This window comes from Aplysia californica, unplaced genomic scaffold, assembly GCF_000002075.1.
Source record: "Aplysia californica isolate F4 #8 unplaced genomic scaffold, AplCal3.0 scaffold01739, whole genome shotgun sequence".
Lineage (NCBI taxonomy): Eukaryota > Metazoa > Mollusca > Gastropoda > Aplysiida > Aplysiidae > Aplysia > Aplysia californica.
The window spans coordinates 22,456-41,722 of NW_004799009.1; the positions used below are offsets into that span (position 1 = coordinate 22,456).

General features: G+C 41.5%; 1 protein-coding gene across 1 annotated transcript; it reads right to left on the reverse strand.

Moving 5' to 3' along the window:
* Window positions 1-8,486: 8,486 nt before the first annotated feature.
* On the reverse strand, window positions 8,487-18,893 carry LOC101860948 (tetraspanin-36; the record flags this gene model as incomplete). Its single annotated transcript, XM_005113223.3, is given in 6 exon segments — window positions 8,487-11,641; window positions 12,425-12,508; window positions 14,534-14,728; window positions 16,643-16,753; window positions 17,519-17,593; window positions 18,693-18,893. Coding segments are annotated over 6 exon segments (816 nt in total), but the record flags the coding sequence as incomplete, so codon positions are not given.
* Window positions 18,894-19,267: the final 374 nt, after the last annotated feature.

Below are 19,267 nucleotides of genomic sequence, written 5' to 3' on the forward strand. Positions count from 1 at the left end.
AACTTACTCAGCACAAGAAGAGGCCAGTGATGGGAGACTTGGGTCAGACAGACCGGAAGTGCCCCATACGTCTGTGTGTTGTGTGCTGTCGTGAGCTGTCGTGAGCTGTCGTGTACTTTCGCCTCGGTGCTGTGTGGGGCTACAGTGCTGAACGGGGAATTCCGATATTACCTTCATCTCCATCATAAAGTGCTTGCCAAATCTGAAACATACATCGGCGATCGTGGTTCTCCATTCATTCCTCCGCTCGGAGGCTGTCATTTTTTTAAAATCCTGGTGTCTCTCCGTCACCTATCTGTTCAGATTTTCTAAATAAGTTGCTCCGGGTCTAGATCTACCCCTACCTTCGTCTGCCTTCCCTAAGTAAGGATGGGTTGGTAGGATATTATGTAACTATAACGAATTTCATGCACCCTAGTTGAAAATAGTAGCGATTGGAATCTGTCTCGTTTGGGGGGGGGGGGGGCTATCCATTTGTTGTTTTTTCGTTGGCTCTTTGTTTGCCTTAGTGGAGGTTTTACGGCGCTCACAACTGCATACGGTCATATTATGAGTGCCAAGGGGTAGATGTCAACAGAGAAGCCCTTATAGGGAATCAGACTTACTCAGACAGAATAGCTGTGCTCGGTGTTCGTCTCTCTCTCTCTACCCCCCCTCTCTCTCTCTCTCCCTCCCTCTCTCTCTCTCCCTCCCTCTCTCTCTCTCCCTCCCTCCCTCCCCCTCTTTCTCTCCCCATCTCTCTCTCTCACACACAACCAAACCAACAACACACCACCACCATCTCTCCCACACAAAACAACACTGGAGCAAAAAACCATCCACAGTTTCGACAATATTTATTGATGAGCACATAGGGCAATGTTAGTCAGAAAATAAAACAGAAATCTTACCTCCAGCTGTCTACACCGAGTGAATGGAAAAATGCTCGCTACAGATTACATGAAATATATATATATATATAGAAAGAACAAAAACAAAAAACAAAAACCAAAACAACCCCCAACAACAACAAAAGAGCTATTGCCGAGGAAAAAGCAAAGACGAAGCATTACAAAATGTGTAATAATGAATCATTAGCACGTGTGTGTGTAATCAGACGTCAGTCAGTGTGATGGAGATGAATGATGTGGGGGGGGGGTGATCGCTTCTTGCTAGCAGTCAGCAGATCTCAGTTCTGAGAATCTTTCCTAGTTCTTTCTTTCTCTCTGTCTCTCTCTCTTTTATTTATTTCTCCCTCTCTCTTCTTTCTTTCTTTCTTTCTCTCTTTCTTTCTTTCTTTCTCCCTCTCGATCTCTTTAAAAAAATTGATTTTTGCCTCTCTTCTTTGTTTGTTTTTCTTTCTCCTACTTTTTCTCTCTTTCTTTCTATCTGTCTGTCTCTCTTTGTTTCTTTCTCACCCATGTACGCACACAAGCACATACACACACACACACACACACACATATTCATGGTGTGGGGAGATACACATTCGTCAGACATTTTCCTACATGCGGTCTGTGTTATGAGCTTAAGACAAGAACATCCACTATATACCAACAATTTAGAGCAGGGGAACAGTAAGACAGACAGACAGACAGACAGACAGACAGACAGTCAGACTGGCAGAAACGTGAACAAATAATAGAGGGATGAACAGAAGTAGATCTCTAAACAGACGACACACATCGACACACACACAATAACTTGCGTTTAGTACGGCTAAAAAGCGTCTGACACCGACAGACAGAAAACACATTCGGGCCAACCAGTGGCTCCCTTATGAAAACTACCCGCAGCAAGTTAAGCAAGTAGTACATATAGATCTAGCAAGTGTACGACCAACATAATTTTAGGAAACGCACAAGTTTGCTGCACAAACACACGATACCAAAGCTAGACTCACTATGGACACCCACTCTCTTTTTTTTTTTCCGTAAGAGTTTTACGGCACTTCCAACACAATAAGGTTATATAAGTGCCGATGATTAGAGGTGTTACAAGGGAGTAACAAATACAAAAAAGAGGAGAGATAGTTTAGTTTAAGTAGAGGTTCTACGGTTCTAGCAACTGCATGAGGTCATATGAGCGCCAGAAGATTAGGGATAAAGGCAACAAATGTTTGATAGGAAAGAAGAAGCAAACCGCACCAGAGCACCCGCCAACCACCCAACAACCTATACACACAAGATGAGAGTGTGCAGCAAACTTGTGACCAATCAACTAGCGGTAGTAGCGACAGGAAAAGGAAGGCAGGAAAAGAAGGAAAGCTAACCCAGCTGAAGACAAAGAGACACCACGGCCGAGGGAAAACAATCTCAATGACCACAAAGCAGAGACAGTCACATAAACGGCGACCTCAGACAAACGTTATAACAACAACACGATCATAATTAAAGCATAATAATTATTATATCAAACTTTCTACATTGCGGAGAGAATGAACGAACGAAAAGAACAAACAAACAAAATCATAATAAGAACGTTATCGTTAAGTGAGAGAGAATCTTTTTTTCACAATCAGATAGTCCATGGTGTGTGCAGACACATATTATCATATATATATATACATGTGGGAAACCTCTGATGAGAAATGGGAACTGTTATGACGCCCAACAAACATTTATTTCACAGACACAAAAAAAACAACCCAAGAGAAGTAAAAAAGGCGGAATGCATACAAAAAAAGCCTGCGTTTGATCCACAACTAAATAAAATGGTCGCTTTTCAGCGCAAGGGGGCTATCCCGAAAAATACTGTTTTGAGAAAATCGAAGTTAACGGTTTTAGGATCCTTGTTCAGTTTCTTTAAAAGTAAAAGACAAGGAGAATTTTCTCTATAACCAAACAAATATACACACTAATAAAACCAAACTTCTCCTCTATAGATAGGTAGGGCAGTGCCCACTTTTGGTGTAGGTCAAGATTTCTGGAAACCCCCGAAATCTGGGTTAGCCCGCTTGTTCTTAAAAGCGACCATTTATTGACAACTACGAGTGAAGACTGCGTTCTACACCAGCATAATGACATATCAAACAATCTACAGAAACTGTACACGTGTAAATCTAGTCAGAAAACAAACACTGTACACAAGAAAAGATAGCAAATTCCAACGAATAATTAAAAGTAGAATCATTTCTAATGTTGGTATTGATCCAGGCATAATTTCAATACGACATTTGACCTCCAAACGTATACCATATCTTCCGGAACTGAAACTGTATATGAACTTCTGAACAATTTTGACAATAACAATCTTTATTCATCTCGCAAGGAGAAATTTTTCATTGAGAGGTCATTTCAGAAGTAGTTGTTCAGCTGACCAGTCCTTGTTTTCAAGTAAATGACACACATATTATGGTGTTCTTCACTAGCAAAGACAAGATGGGGGGGGGGGGGATTTTACCCATTTTATCATTAGTCAGACTCACATGAAAAAATCGGTTTGTTCTGTTTTAGTAGAGGTTTTACGGCGCTCGCAAACATGCACAAAGATACCCAAAAAATGACTGACTACAGATTCAAACAACCATGCTGAAAAAGACTTTGATCTTCACTTCCATCATGTCCCAAGTGCCACAAACATTTTGTGTTCTCTTCACTTCTATGGTGGGTCTCAACAGCATGATCATCATACACAGGGAAAAAGTATGTTTGTTTTACAAAGAGTTTTACGGCACTTGCAACACAATAAGGGACAAAGTATGGCCGCCATAAGAAGATCCACTTGGTCGCGATCTATTCCGGGACAGATTCGGTTCAGTTCTGTCATTTGTCAATAGTCTCCGTTCTGTCATGTGTCAACAGATTCCGTTCTGTCATGTGTCAATAGTCAGAGGGAGGACACAGGAATGACAGACTCCACATACAAAAAAGGCCATTCAGAGAACTCCAGTTTGACGGATGGCTGACCAATGATGACAGCGATGACATCAACAAATAGAGATGGATGTTACGTCGTGACCGTGATTCTGGATGGAGCACTGGACAAACCAATGTGCCAGAATCTGGACAATAAAGATGTATCTTATCTTATCTTATCTGATCTAAAAACACAAAGAGCAATTAATTCTTTCAACGACAAGTGTAATGCGATGACATCAGCAAATATAGAGGATGTTATGTTGTGAACGTGATTCTGGATGGAGGATTTGATCTAAAAACACAATGGGTACCGTAATGTAATTCTTTCACCGACAGGTGTCTTGCAATGACATCAGCAAATATAGATGATGTTAAGTCATGAACGTACGTGATGCTGGATTGGAGGATTTGATCTAAAAACACAATGGGTACGGTAATGTAATTCTTCCATGGACAGATGTAATGCGACGACGCCAGCAAATATAGAGGATGTTAAGTCATGAATGTATAGATGTTAGATAAAGAGTTAAGTCCTGAATGTGAAGCTGGATGGAGGATTTGATCTCACACATAATGAGTACCGTAATGCAATTCTTTCCCCGACAGGTGTAATGGAGAAACACACCCAAACACTGTACAGTAAGTCAAGTCAACAATTTTTTCTTTTTGTTGGTCGATGTTCAGAAAACGTGACATAGCTCATAGTCATAGCTCTGCCCGCAAGGAAGTATTCTGTGTTTTCATACCAATGTGAACAATTGAAAGAATGAAAGATGTCTTTTCTCCGGATACTGAAAAAGGAAAAAAATATGTGTATAGCGATATATAAAAAATGTATTTTAAGACTGGTAAAAACTTTGTACAGGATGTATAGCAAAACGTTGATCTGTACAGTACAAGTGAGCTCGTATGACAGTACAGTACAACTTAAGTGAGCTGACGTATGACACCAAAGCCACAGCGTTCCTCTGCGCACGAGGTAAAATAAGCACAAAGCTGAACAACCAACCCAAGAGTAGTAGGTACGGTAAAAAAGATTCTCCACGCCGTGGATTCACACCATGATGATCCAACCCCAGTCACAACTTTCTCCATCCAGTCAGCTTCATCACCACACAGCACGAAGCAAACGCAACGTCACACACACACACAATGTGGGGATTCTATAGTTTTAGTAGAGGTTTTACGGCGCTCGCAACTGCATAACAAACATAAAAAAGAAGGAGGGGGGATAAGATAAGGACGACAGATGTTTGATAGGAAAGAAGAAGCAAACCACACCAGAACACCCACCAACCACCCACATTCTGAGTCGTGAACTAACTATACTACCCAGCTGTAAAGCCATCACATATCATATACCCACTGTAAACCTATTATAGAATCCATTTCTTTAATTACACGATTCTCCATTTCCCCTCTCTTCACAAATGGATTACCGCACACAAATACTGTTTCTTATTTCCCTGAACTCACACAACCTTTTATTGCACATGTTGTTGTTGTTGTTATCGATCCAGCAACAGCTGGGCTCTCGCCCTTCTGTCTAATGCCAAGTAGTGATAAATGCAAGTTTGCTGCAGTTGCTGTAATGTTCCATAGAGTGTGTTGTCAATGTTAGGTCTCGGAGGGAGAAGGGTAGCTTTGATGTCATTTAGGGCTGTGCAGTGGAACAGGTGATGCTCCACAGTCTCATATGCATAGTCACACAAGGGACACATTGGGGGAAGTTCCGGGTTTATTCTGTTCAGGTGGAAGTTGAGCTGTATATGTTCTGTTCGTTTATTGCACACATAGCATGAATCACTTTTGAAAGTTTTTCTGTTTCGTTTAACCATTGACAAATACAGCGAGGACGGGCGTTCACAAACTCTCCAAACACATTCTCATGTCAATCTCACATTGAAAACTTTTTCTCCACAGGATGTCCGAAGCTAGCGAGCCGCCAGTCAATTCTACTACTACTGTGAGAACCCACGAAGCTAGCGAGCCGCCAGTCACAGCTACTACTGTGAGCACCCACATACACATGTACACTCTAAGGTGAGCGCAGAAACATTCTGAGACTTTCAGTGCCGCAACAAAACTTGTCATAAGACTATGATCTTGCCGGTGCCAATTAAAAAAAAAACCACTTTTGAGCCAATTTGTAGCATGCTTTTGTGTAGATGGTAAAACGGTGTAAGACATGATGACGTCAGAGTCTGGCCTGAACTGTGTATCAGAAAAACTTGGTCCAACACTTTTTTTGTCTCAAAAATCGATATAATTCAAGACCATGATTACAATTGGTGATACGACAATCTGTAAAAAGAACTCTCTACCTAAAAATTTGAGCAATTCCGGTAGATAAGAAACAAAATAGTTGTTTTTTTATCCCTCCCTTTTTCTGAAATTTAATGTTTATGCAAACATACACAATTAGAGTGGAAAATTGATGATAAGTGTCTGAATAGAGCACTCGCTGCTGTCACAGGGGGAGCTTTTAGCCAACCACACAACGTTCCCACACAGGCACACTCACAGGTGACACTCGGTGACGTCTCCGACTCCCACAACGGAAATGTCACAGGTGACACTTGGTGAAGTCTCCGACTCCCACAACGGAGATGTCACAGGTGACACATGGTGAAGTCTCCGACTCCCACAACGGAAATGTCACAGGTGACATTTGACACCTGGTGAAGTATCCGACTCCCACAACGGAAATGTCACAGTTGACACCTGGTGAAGTCTCCGACCCCCACAACGGAAATGTCACAAGCGACACTCGGTGAAGTCTCCAACTCCCACAACGATAATGTAAGTCGCAACAAGTCCTTGAGCAGCAAGAACAAAAATGAGGATGAGGGTAATATCGTATCTGGCTTTTGCGTAGATCCAAGCGTGACAAAAAACTGACATCAACTGACCACGTGACAAAAACCGCCATCATCAACTGACGACGTGTGAGACAACCAATGAGAAGACAAAACGTGTCGGGTTAAGCAGCGAGTTGGTGCGATAGTGACTGGTGAGTATCCGGAACACAAAAGATTTACGATGATAATGGCAAGAGATGATGCGTCTTCATTGTTCATACAAAAAAACCCCCAAAACAACCCAGTTTGGACAGACCAGTTGTGAAGAGCGTCCATTTTTTCTTTAGAACCCCTCCCCCCCCTAACAACATAACATCTCCAAGACAATGAGAAATTGCAATCCTACAAATCCTTCACTTAAACTTGAAATTATACAGAATTCTTCTTAAAGAAAGTTACTCAAACCAGGAAACTTGAATGATAAACTTGCAGAGTTTCATTTATCAATAAAAGGCCTACAAAAAAGGGTGAGGAGTCTCATAGAAAACAGCAGAAATGACAGTTCCAGACTATCTCTCAGACCATCTCCACTACACGCCGTTCATTGTTCATCACAACACGAACCACGAACCACAGCCCAGACAGACACGCTTGCTCAATGTGGATATGGAGAGAGGCTGCTAAAATACTGCACAAACGAACCGGTGGATTCAAACTGAAGAAAAAGCTGGCACAACACATTAAAGTCAGTTTCTGTGAGCGGCTTCCAGTAATGATAAAAATAATAAATAGCGCAAATTCCCCATTCAATGGCAAGCTCTCTGCGCTTTACAATCTACATATATTACCCCAGCAGACCATAGAACACTCAGATGTATTCTCCGCTTCCCGGGAAGCATACAGTGCAAGCAGCCGATTAAGCGCTCAAACACTAGCAAACTGACAGGGACTATCGGCGGGAGGGACCCGCGCTGTGGTTTCCTGACCCCCTGACCCGCAGGAGGAGGGAGCATGACCTCAGAATCAGCGGTCTTAGTTTTAGTAAGAGTTTTACGGCACTTGCAACACAATAAGGTCGTACAAGTGCCGAAGATTAAAGGTGTTACAAGAGAGAGACAAACGTAGAAAAGAAGGACAGAGGAGGGATCAGGAGGATTGATGTTTGATAGGACAGAAGGAGCAAACCACACCAGAGCATCCGCAAACCACCCACAGTTCAGAGTTCAGCGCCTCAACGTAAAAACACAGCATTACTGGGTCTTTCATCCCGAAACTGACCGGAACATAAAAGGCTTAAAATAAATCAAAACTTAAAATAATTCCACAACCTACGCGGTATTCCGTCGATTCATTTCTCCCGGGTTTCGTGGAATAAATACTGGCTGCACGGTAAATAAGACAGTTCTCCTTTCATTTATGACATCAGCAAAATTCATATATGACTGACAGTGGACTTTAAAAAATTTCAAACATTTAGTTTGGGGAGTGGCATTTCTAGAACAACCCCGCAAGCGCCCCATGGATATTCATACAAATAAATGTATTAAAACAACCTTGTTTGGAAATAAAAATACTATATATATATATGAATGTACACATCAAAAGCACGCTTGAAAATTTTTAAAGAACTAAACTGGCCCGGCACTTTATAAAAATATATGCAGGTTAAGTAAAACAATTCCAATCATTAAGCATTCGAACACTAAATGAAAAAACCATTCAGACAAAAGCACTCAATAAATGAGCTTAGAGGTACATATATGTCATATGATGAAGACATTCACAAACCACATCAGACAACATAATGAGAAATTCATAGAGTGTAAAAAGCCAAAACATCTTTTTCTTCATAAAAATTTTTAAAAAACCCCAAAACAGGTAAAAGCTGACATTTATGTTCAGCGCATGGACACACAGTTGGGACAACAGGAACTAGGAAGAAAAGAATTTTGCCCCAAAAATTTTGACAGTAAAAAATCCCCTAAAAAGTGACATCAAGAAATCTGAACACGAAAGATGCACATTTTATAGTTATCAGCGCTTTCTTAGTTATGATCACCAAATAATGAGAATGTTTACACTAATTTTTCATGACAAAAAAATTACCGACAAATTAGACCATTAGAGATGCACGCTTGAGTTATTATTAGGCCATTTTAGTTTCCACCACCACGTAATGAGCATGCCCACGCCACCCACCAACAAATCTTTCCGTGACAAGTCTCTTACCAAAATAAATTGAGAACAATTTCATCATTTTACACCTTGGAGTGAAGCTCCACACAAACAAACATGAACAATATATCAAGGACAACATTTAGCAGATAGATAGACGAACAAGACACCCGGACACACCCAGAGATCTGAGCCTAACAATAGGTAAACAGTTTAAAACAGAGCCTGTACTCTCATTGTGAGCAAAGTCTTTCTTTATACACAACTGGTCAAAAAGGCAACAGCCTCCAAAATATGCAACTCTACAACTGCCGTCAAAAATCAAGTCCCAGTGCCAATATCTTTTTCAAGTGACCATAAAAAAAACATTTTTCCCTACCGTAAAGAAAAAAATAAAAATAAATTTGCACCGAAACTTCACTTTTTAGGGCGTTTTTTTTAAAAATGGCGACTTGGACCTCAACAAGAGAAGCCTTACTTTGACTGAGAGCAAGTTACACACGCATACACAAAGCTGACAATGTATTTATTTGTGTCACATCCAAAAATAGATTCTTCATCTGTTCAGAAAATAGTTGCCTTTGAGCTCAACCATCGACAAAAAAAAAAACAAAAAAAAAAAAAAAAAAAAAAGACAAAAAAAAACAAACAATGAAAAAATAGACAGCATCTTCTGGCAGGCAGACAAAATGACACGCGTAGATTATGTGTAAAAGTACAGGATGTGAACATCGGTAATACGGTACATGAAGTGCATTGGTTAGACGGTGATACGACCGATAGCGCAGCGACCATGGCACAAACCACTCAAGTCAGAGATTTCAGAATTGACAAACAACGCCGGCAAATGACGCAAAATCAATGTCCACTTCCTTCCTCAATAGTAATCTCCTTGTCCATCAGCTTAAACTAATAGTTTGTCAGTCAATATCAGACAAATTTTCTTGTTCCACAATCTATAATAATAGTCAGTCAGTCAATATCTGACAATGGCCAATGTAGCTGAAGAGAGGAGGTTCTGGTCCTACAGCATACAGAATTACTCGCTCGCACTTGTCAGTCATGGATCAGACCTGCTAACCTGAACTTTTCACCCCCCACCCTGCATCAATTTAAAAAGTTTGCTACGGAACTCATCTATACTACCCTCAACGCTGCACTCCCCCCCCCCCCCCCACACACACACAGCCTGCTCTTTATCTGCATTGAGCATTCTATAAATGGATGTATCATCATTATTACAGACGAAAAAAAACTATTTGTGTAAAACATCAATGTACCGTCTCAAAGTTAAATGGTCTCAGTTTAGTAGAGGTTTTACCGCGCTCGCAACTGCATAAGGTCATAATATGAGTTAAATGGTTTGTGCCCACAGCCATCGACCCAGCCCGCGGAGGTGGCTACTCTCATCCCACAAGTGTGTGCACAGCACACCACAAGCAGGCACACACACCACAAGCAAGCATTTCCAGGCGATCCACACCTCACTCCCGGCAGTACAAGCCCTTAGAACGACAGAATTCTAATTCCACCACGCATAGGTTTGAGAAAAGATCCACTCTCTTAGATCTATCTAAAATGCTTTTACACCTTATTTGTCTCAAGCCAAACTGAAAACATACTGCTCATTTTGTGTATCAAGCTTTTGACACAGTGTGAAGGGCATCTGTGTCTGTCAGTGATGTGTAGTGTGTAATCCCATTCTTGCAAAAAAACGGAGTAACAAATCCTGTCACTCTTAAGGGCCCAAGTATACACATGAGAAGCCTTTCCTCCACACAGAACACAGCCACTCCCACATACACCACTCTCCGAGAAGACTACAGATCTACTTCTCCACAAAACAATTTCTCTATCAAAAACTTGCTTGATTCCCATATATCCAACCACTTTCTTGTAGGATCGCTTCCGACAGGGGGATGGTCTGGGCTCGTTCGTGGTTTGCTTGTCGTTATTATTAAGTTTGTTGTTTCTGTTGTCGTTATTGTTGCCGCCTTGTCACTGCTGTTGTTACTGTTGTTGTTGTTGTTGTGGTTGTTACCCAACAATGTGTGGAATTTTTCACAACGATAAAGCAGTGGTCGTAGAACTGTGAGTCGGCGCACAGGACCTGCCAGCAAACTGTAAGCCCACCCCGCATAAGACAAAGCAAAGAATTGGCACAGAATATACTTCTCCTCCGTGGTATATAGTCCTCACTCCTTCTCCGTGGTGTATATTCTTACTCCTTCACTGTGGTATATATTCCTCACTCCTTCTCCATGGTATATATTCCTTACTCCTTCTCTGTGGTATACTCTTTAATCCTTCTCTGTGGGTATACTCCTTACTCCTTTTGTGTGCTATACTCGTAACTCCTTCTCCGTGGTATATATTCCTTACTCCTCCTCCATGGTACACTCCTTACTCCTTCTCCGTGGTATATATTCCTTACTCCTTCTCTCTGGTATACTCCTTACTCCTTCTCCGTGGTATACTCCTTACTCCTTCTCCGCGGTATACTCCTCTTCCTCTTCCAACTTGAGACACAGAGAGAGACACAGAGAGTAGACTTAGACTTAGTTGTTCCAGATTTGCTTGAGCACGGTCGTTGTCACTCGTTGATAGTTAGTTAGTCCTCTCTGTGACAGCAGTGTCTATAGGGCCGGGGTTCGAGTCTGTGGTGGGGCGGGGCCCTCAGTGGTAGTACTCGCGGTAGTCTCCCCTGGAGGGGTACGGCGACTTCTCCTGGTTGTGGGCCATGTCGTAGACGATGTCGTCGGGCTGCGGCACGTACAGCGAGTTGAGCAGGTGGATGTACACCGAGCAGATGATCAGGCACACCAGCTGAAACACAAGACAAAAGATTTCGAATTATATTACAGAAATCAGAAGAAAAAATTTTTGCACATATCCGAGTATATAATATGTTGAAGCCTGCCTTTCTAAAATTTCAGACAAAGAAAAACTAATCCAAAAATCGATATGAATAAAGAAGTTTTATTTCCTTTTTTTCCCTCAAAAATCTATATGTGAACCAGCGTGGTGGAATCAGGCTGTTGTCAAAATAATCAAAGTGAAGAAACTGGCATTTTTCCGCAGGTTTGTGAATTTTTATCAAATTTTTGTTGTTGAGCTCAAAACCTTTCATGCCCATTAAAGAACTCATTTCTGTGTGGATTTTTCTGAAAAACGTTGATTAAAGGCACAAAAGAAGTAAATTTTCAGTTACCACGGACTCTTAAGCTAAGGAAATAAGTAATCTTTGGCTGCCATTTTATCTCTGAAAACAGGTGACCCCCACCTCCTTCATTCGCAAATATCTCGACATGTATTTAAGATAAACGGATATTTTTTTCATTCAAATAAAGACAAGTGAACTAGCTTTAAGATGATAACAATAACTCGATGTGCCCAAAAATTGACGTGAGCCTGATTCCACAACGATGCCTCACATATGAACAATGAAGTTTTATTTCCTTTTTTTTCCTCAAAAATCTATATGAATAATGAAATTAAGCCTTTCTTCTTTTTTTTTTTCAAGTTCCTTCTTCAAGCTTTGTTCAATTACCAAAATGTGTGTCCTCAGTGTATGAATATTATGCCCTTAACGACGTCTGTTGGACTTACCATTAACACGAAAAACACAGCCCCTATCGCTATGACAACCACCACGTAGGAGTCCAGGAAATCCTTCAGCTCATCTTGACAACCCTGAGGAAAAGAGACGGAAAAAGGAGAAATTAATTTAGACAATGAAACACATGTGAAGCGTGCTAACAAAAAGAGTTACTTCTTTGATTTCAAGCCTTAAGGAAATAGATACATCACTCTTAGGCCCCGGTTACACGCAACGATAAATTATTATTGTATCAGATTCGTCGTATGAGAAAACTGTCCGTTTTATTGAACTGTGTTGTCTGTTCACACGTTCCAATCTATTGTCCAGTTTTCTTTCGATCGAAGAGATTCATCGTCATAAAGCCACCATGTCTCTTTGCGATGACAGTGATTTGCTTGTACTCTATATTTAGGTTTCGAGCTCTGGACCTAATGAATGAAAGGCGAACAGTGTCTCTCTATCCCAACTTTTCCCTGTACATTTTGATATAGCAGAACAGTGTCTTTAGAAAAGGGTGGCCATACTGTAGGCCTACCGTGTTGTGTGTAGAACCGGACGCTTTGACTTGACCGCAGATATGCAACACACCAAGTGACCTTGATCCACAGCTTCACCCTTGACGATCAACTGAATAATAAAATTGCTAAAATATACATAATAATGTACCAAATCAGGTTCTTCGCTAACAACTTTGCTTATTTTGAGAGGCTGATTCCGAATATGAAATCAGTTTTTACCTACGATAATTATTTAAAAAATTTTTAGCCCTGAGTTTAGTTCTGCGCTGCAGCAAACTTCAAAGTGAATCTACGTCACGGGGCGTCTCCCCCAAATGTGACCGTGATCGCACGGAAAACATCAAGCAGTGCTTGATTTCTCGACCGAGTCTCCGAACCATCGTTCAATCGTCCAAATTTTGTACAATTTTGCGGTTACACCTGACGATTTATCGTATGATCGCTGGATCGTCCAGTTTTTGTACAATTTATCGTTACGTGTAACCGGGCCTTTATAGGTGAAGTTTTAACAATGTTTAAAAGTATAAAACAATGAAAGACAGGTTATATTTAAAGAATATGGCATCAATAAAAAATCTACAAATTTGACCCTAATGTCGATTTTTGGCCAATATCTCCATTTGTGGACTGCGAGAAGAAACTCATTTTGTCAGCACTCTTCACCTATATGCTCTAACACCATCCGACTGTTGAAAAACCCGGAGTAGAAGATCGAAGAGTAGAGAAAAGGGCTAACGACAATCAGGTGAATTTGGAAGAGTCTTACTCGACAGGTATACCCCTGGGATTTTGAGAAAATGACTGAAAATTTACTAAGTTGCATTTACAAACAAAAAGACAGTTAATGACACAACTATAATATGGGATTAATAAGCAAACAAAATGGTGAGCGTAGAATTGTTTCTGTGCAAGTGTGTCTGAATGCATGTGTTTGTGTGTGTGTGTGTGTGTGTGTGTGTGTGTGTGTGTGTATGTGTGTGCAAGTGTGTCTGAACTGAATGCATGTGTTTGTGTGTGTATGTGTGAGTGTGTGTGTGTGGGTGTGTGTATGTTTGTGAGTGAGAGAGAGTGCATGTGTGTGTGTATGTGTGCGCGCGAGCACGCACGTGCACACACCTGTGTGTGGGAGCATATCCGCGTGCATGTGCATTTTTGAGAGAGAGAGAGAGAGAGAGAGAGAGAGTGAGAGAGACAGAGAGAGAGAGAGAGGGAGAGTGTGAGAGACAGAGAGGGAGAGAGAGGGAGAGAGAGGGAGAGAGAGGGAGATACACTCATACAGAGAGCGATAGAGAAACAGACAGAGTGAAAGCGAGCAGGAGGGGGAGAGAGAGAGACAGACACAGACAGAGAGAGGCAGAGGGAGACGCACACAGACACACAGACAGAGAGAAAGAGAGAAAGACAGAAACAACACAGACAGAGAGAAAGAGAGAAACAACACAGAAAGAGAGAAAGACAGAAACAACACAGACAGAGAGAAAGAGAGAAACAACACAGACAGAGAGAAAGAGAGAAACAACACAGACAGAGAGACACGAAGAAAACAGAAAAGGCTACACCGAAAAAAAAACCCAAAAAAAACAAGCGTGGCTACGGTACCCGCTGCCAGATGTCCGGACTCCTCGTCTGACTGGTGTCGGGCAGGTAGATGCGGCACAGCTGGTCCGGGTCGTTGTAGCGGAGGTAGTCCGTGCAGCACGAGGCTGGCACCAGCCCCTGAGTCTTGCGTTCGCCCTCCAAGGCCCAAGTGGACTCGAGGTAGTCGTTGGGGCTGTTGCCTCCGCAGCACTCCAGCTGGTGGGGAGAGTTACAAACATATTTGAATGTAGGCATTTCTAATAATAATAATAATAATAATAATAATAATAATAATAAATAGCATTTGTATAGTGCACATCCCCACTCAACAGCAGGCTCTATGCGCTTTACACTATATTATTACCCCAGCAGACCATAGAACACTCCGAAACATTCTCAGCTTCCCGGGAAGCATACAGTGCAAGCAGCTGATTAAGCGCTCAAACACTAACAAACGGACAAGATCTTTCACTATCTATAGCTGGGTACCCATTCCCACCTGGGTGAAGTGAGGAAAATTTGTGTAAAGTGCCTTCCCCAAGGACACAACGTCGGGCCCCTGACGGGATACGAACCCACGACCTTACGGTTGCGAGTCCGAGAGCCTAACCACTAGGCCACCGACGCCACACAATTTAGATCATTTAAGAGGCGGACTTATATGTGAGGCAGCGTGGTGAAATCAGGCCATCGGCAAAATAATCAAAGTGAAGAAACTGGCATTTTTCCAGCGGGTTTTTGAATTTTCATCGACTTTTTGTTTATCGGCTCAACACCTTTCATATCCATTAAAGAGCACATTTCTGTCTGGGTTTTAGCGAAAAACATTGATTAACGTCACAGAAAAATGTCAATTTTCCGTTTCCAATGACTCTCAGGATATGGAAGGCACCAAACTTTGACGGACATTTTCTCGCTAATTTTGCCTCTGAGACCAGGCTACCCTAACCTCCTTCAATCGCAAATATTTCGACTTCTATTCAACATGGATATTTTTTCACCAAAAGGAAGGCAAATGAACAGACTCTAAAATGATACCAATAACCCCTTATGCCCAAAAATAGACGAGCGCCTGATTACATATTTCAACGTAGGTATTTTTACTTCCCCATCCACACAATTTAGGTCATTTAAGAGGCGGGCTTATATGTCAGGCAGCGTGGTGAAATCAGGCGCTCGGCAAAATGATCAAAGTGAAGAAACTGAGAGAGGGTGCTGTTGCCTCTGCAGCCCTCCGGCTGGTGGGAACATTTACAAACATTTCAATGTAAGTATTTTTACTTCCCCATCCACACAATTTAGATCACTTAACCCTATCAGTACACCCTGGGGTCATTTTGTACCCCCGGGTCGTATTCTTCACATTTTAGAATACTTAACTTCTAGTACCAAGATCTCTTTGAAACTTTCAGTATTTCTTAAAAAATCATTTTGACAGACTGCTATGCAAAGCGTGTGGATCGGATTAACGAGTAAATTTCCTCTTTGGAAAGTGGTTGCACATGGGTTCCCCACGTCGTATGGATACGATAGTAAAACAAGACCTATGGATAGGGTTAAGAGACGCCCTCATATGTTGCCTCCGCAGCACTCCAGCTGGGGGGAAAACTTACAAATATTTCGATATAGGTATTGTTACTCCCCTGTCCACACAATTTAGATCCCTCAACCTTAACTCTTTGCGGTCACCTGGCGCAATAAAAAAATTATCCGTTCGGGTCATCTGGCACAATTCAGCCACAAAGGAAATAAGAAATAAAATCAATTAAAAACTAGGAAGGAAATAACAAAAAAATCAATAGAAAAATAGGAAGGAAATAAGAAATAATATCAATTAAAAACTGGAAAGGAAATAAGGAAACAATCAATAAAAAAACTAAAAAGGAAATAAGGAAACAATCACTTAAAAACTAGGAAAGAAATAACAAAAGAATCGATTAAAAATTAAGAAGGAAATAAAGAAACAATTTATTAAAAACTAGAAAGGAAATAAGGAAACAATCAATCAAAAACAAGGAAGGAAATAACAAAACAACTGATTAAAAACTAGGAAGGAAATAAGGAAACCATCAATTAAAAACTAGAGAAGGAAATAAGGAGACAATCGATCCCCCAGCCCTATTACCGTACCTCGGACTGCATGATGTCGATGGCGCGCCGCACGCGACTGGTTCTGTCGTCCACGTACTTGGCCTGGATGATGTTCTTGACCAGGTTGTCACGGACCACCGTCTCCTCCAGCTGGACACACGGAGAGAGAGAAAGTGGGAGAGAGTTAGACGTGGACACAGGGAGGGAGAGGGGGGAGAAAGAGAGAGGAAGGGAGAGAGAGAGAGAGAGAGAGAGAGAGAGAGAGAGAGAGAGAGAGAGAGAGAGAGAGAGAGAGAGAGAGAGAGAGAAAATGCTAAATTACAGATAAAAACAATCCTCTAAGATGTATAGTCAAATCCTAGTACATTACAGATAAAATCAATCTGCTTCAAATACATATAAAATGTTAAATTACAGATAAATACAACCTGATTCAGATACAGACACAAATTCTAAATTACATATTAAAACAACATGCTTAAGACATAGATCCTACTCTCTTCAATTACAGGCAATCGCTGTCAACCAACAGTGAAGTATGTCAAAATTTTGAAAAAGTGAAAATCAAGTGTGTGGTTGTACAGTTTCATGAGGCTTGTCGAACGGTCCTAGTCTCATTCCTCTTCTTAAAATAGTAACGTGGGTCCTAGTCTCATTCCTCTTCTTAAAATGGTAACGTGGGTCCTAGTCTCATTCCTCTTCTCAAAATAATAACGTGTTTAGACGAATTAAACATTCCGTATAACAATATATAGTCTTGAGCGACATAAAACAGTTCTGGGCTTTTTCCAGAAGACCTAGTACTTTGAAACTCTACAACGTTGAATGACGGACGATGCGATAAAAAACCCAATCTGCTCCAGATACTGGACAATATGGCGGACAAAAACGGGGGAGGGGGGGGGATGTACTCACCTCTTCTCTGTAGATGATACCATAGACCACAGCTGAGACCGTCAGCACGATGGCTATACAGATGGCCGCAAGGTACTGTAGAGATACACACACACACACACAAACACACAGTGGTGAGGGAATGAAAGTTTCACTTAGTTGTTTTAGTTTTAGTTTTAGTAGAGGTTTTACGGCGCTCGCAACTGCATAAGGTCATATATATGAGCGCCAGAAGATTAGACGTGTTACAAGAGAGTAACAAACATAAAAAAGAAGAAGGGGATATAAGGACGATAGATGTTTGATAGGAAAGAAGAAGCAAACCACACAAGAGCACCCGCCAACCGCCCACTCACTTAGTTGTAGTAAGAGTTTTACATCAGCATTTTCAACACAAATATGGCATATATGCGAGGCATCATGGTGTAATCAGGATCTCGTCAATTTTTGGGCATCAAGAGTTATTGGTATCACCTTAATAGAACTCATTTCTGTGTGGATTTTTCTGTAAAACGATGATTAAAAGCATAAAAAATGTAAATTTTCAGTAACCACGAACTCTTAAGCTAAGGAAATAACTTATCTTTGGCCGCCATTTTCTCACTAATTTTACCTCTGAAAACAGGTAACACCCACCTCCTTCATTTGCAAATATCTCGACTTGTATTCAAGATAAATGGATATTTATGGGCATGAAAGGTGTTGAGCCAAAAAACAAAAAGTTGATGAAAATTCACAAACCTGCGGAAAAATGCAAGTTTCTTCACTTTGATTATTTTGACGAGAGCCTGATTCCAGCACGCTGCCTCATATATTATAAGTACTGTGGAGACACGCACATACACTCACACGCTAAGGGAAAGTACTGTCTGAGTTTGTTTTAGCTCTCTCTGTCTTTTTCTCTCTCTCTCTATCTTTCCCTCTCTCTCTCTCTCTCTATCTTTCTCTCTCTGTCTTTTTCTCTCTCTCTCTATCTTTCCATCTCTCTCTCTATCTTTCTCTCTCTGTCTTTCTCTCTCTCTATCTTTCCCTCTCTCTCTGTCTTTATCTCTCTGTGTCTCTCTTTCTATCTTTCTCTCTCTGTCTCTTTCTATCTTCCTCTCTCTATCTCTTATCTCTCTTTCTCTCCCTTTCTCTAAAAGTGTGGTTTAAAGAGACAACCAAAGATCTTGGACAGTAAGAGTGCACTACTCACAATAACGATGAGCCATTTCTTCCGTAGACACCCCCCGACCAGTCCCAGGATGGAGAAGACCACGATGACCGCCCCCGAGGCCAGCGCGATGTAGATGAGCACCAGGTAGCGCTCCAGGCTCGAGTCGATCTCCAGGTACTCGTTGGTCCAGAAGTCCAGCCGTAGCCATAGCAACACGCCAAAGATGGCCGCTCCCACCAACTGAGGATCAGAGAGTTTGGTTTTTTAAAGTTTTAGTAAGAGTTTTACGGCACTTGCAACACAGTAAAGTTGTTCCCGCATCCGATCCGGACATTGGGGATTGCCTTGTTAGTGAGACAACTTCCTGGGCCTTCGGCATATTGTGGTAGGGCGGCCAGTTCCTTTCCACGCCGCCTTTACTTCCCCAACTCGAAGTCAGGTACCCATTACTGCTGGGTGGGCAGGAGGGGGTGAAAAAAATCTGAGTCCAAACCGAGGCTTGAACCCGGACTTTCCGCTTCGGAGAAGAGCGCACTAACCGCTCCGCCACCGCACCCTCTGTACACAATAAGGCCATATAAATATACAATATATAATACATGAATACATGTATA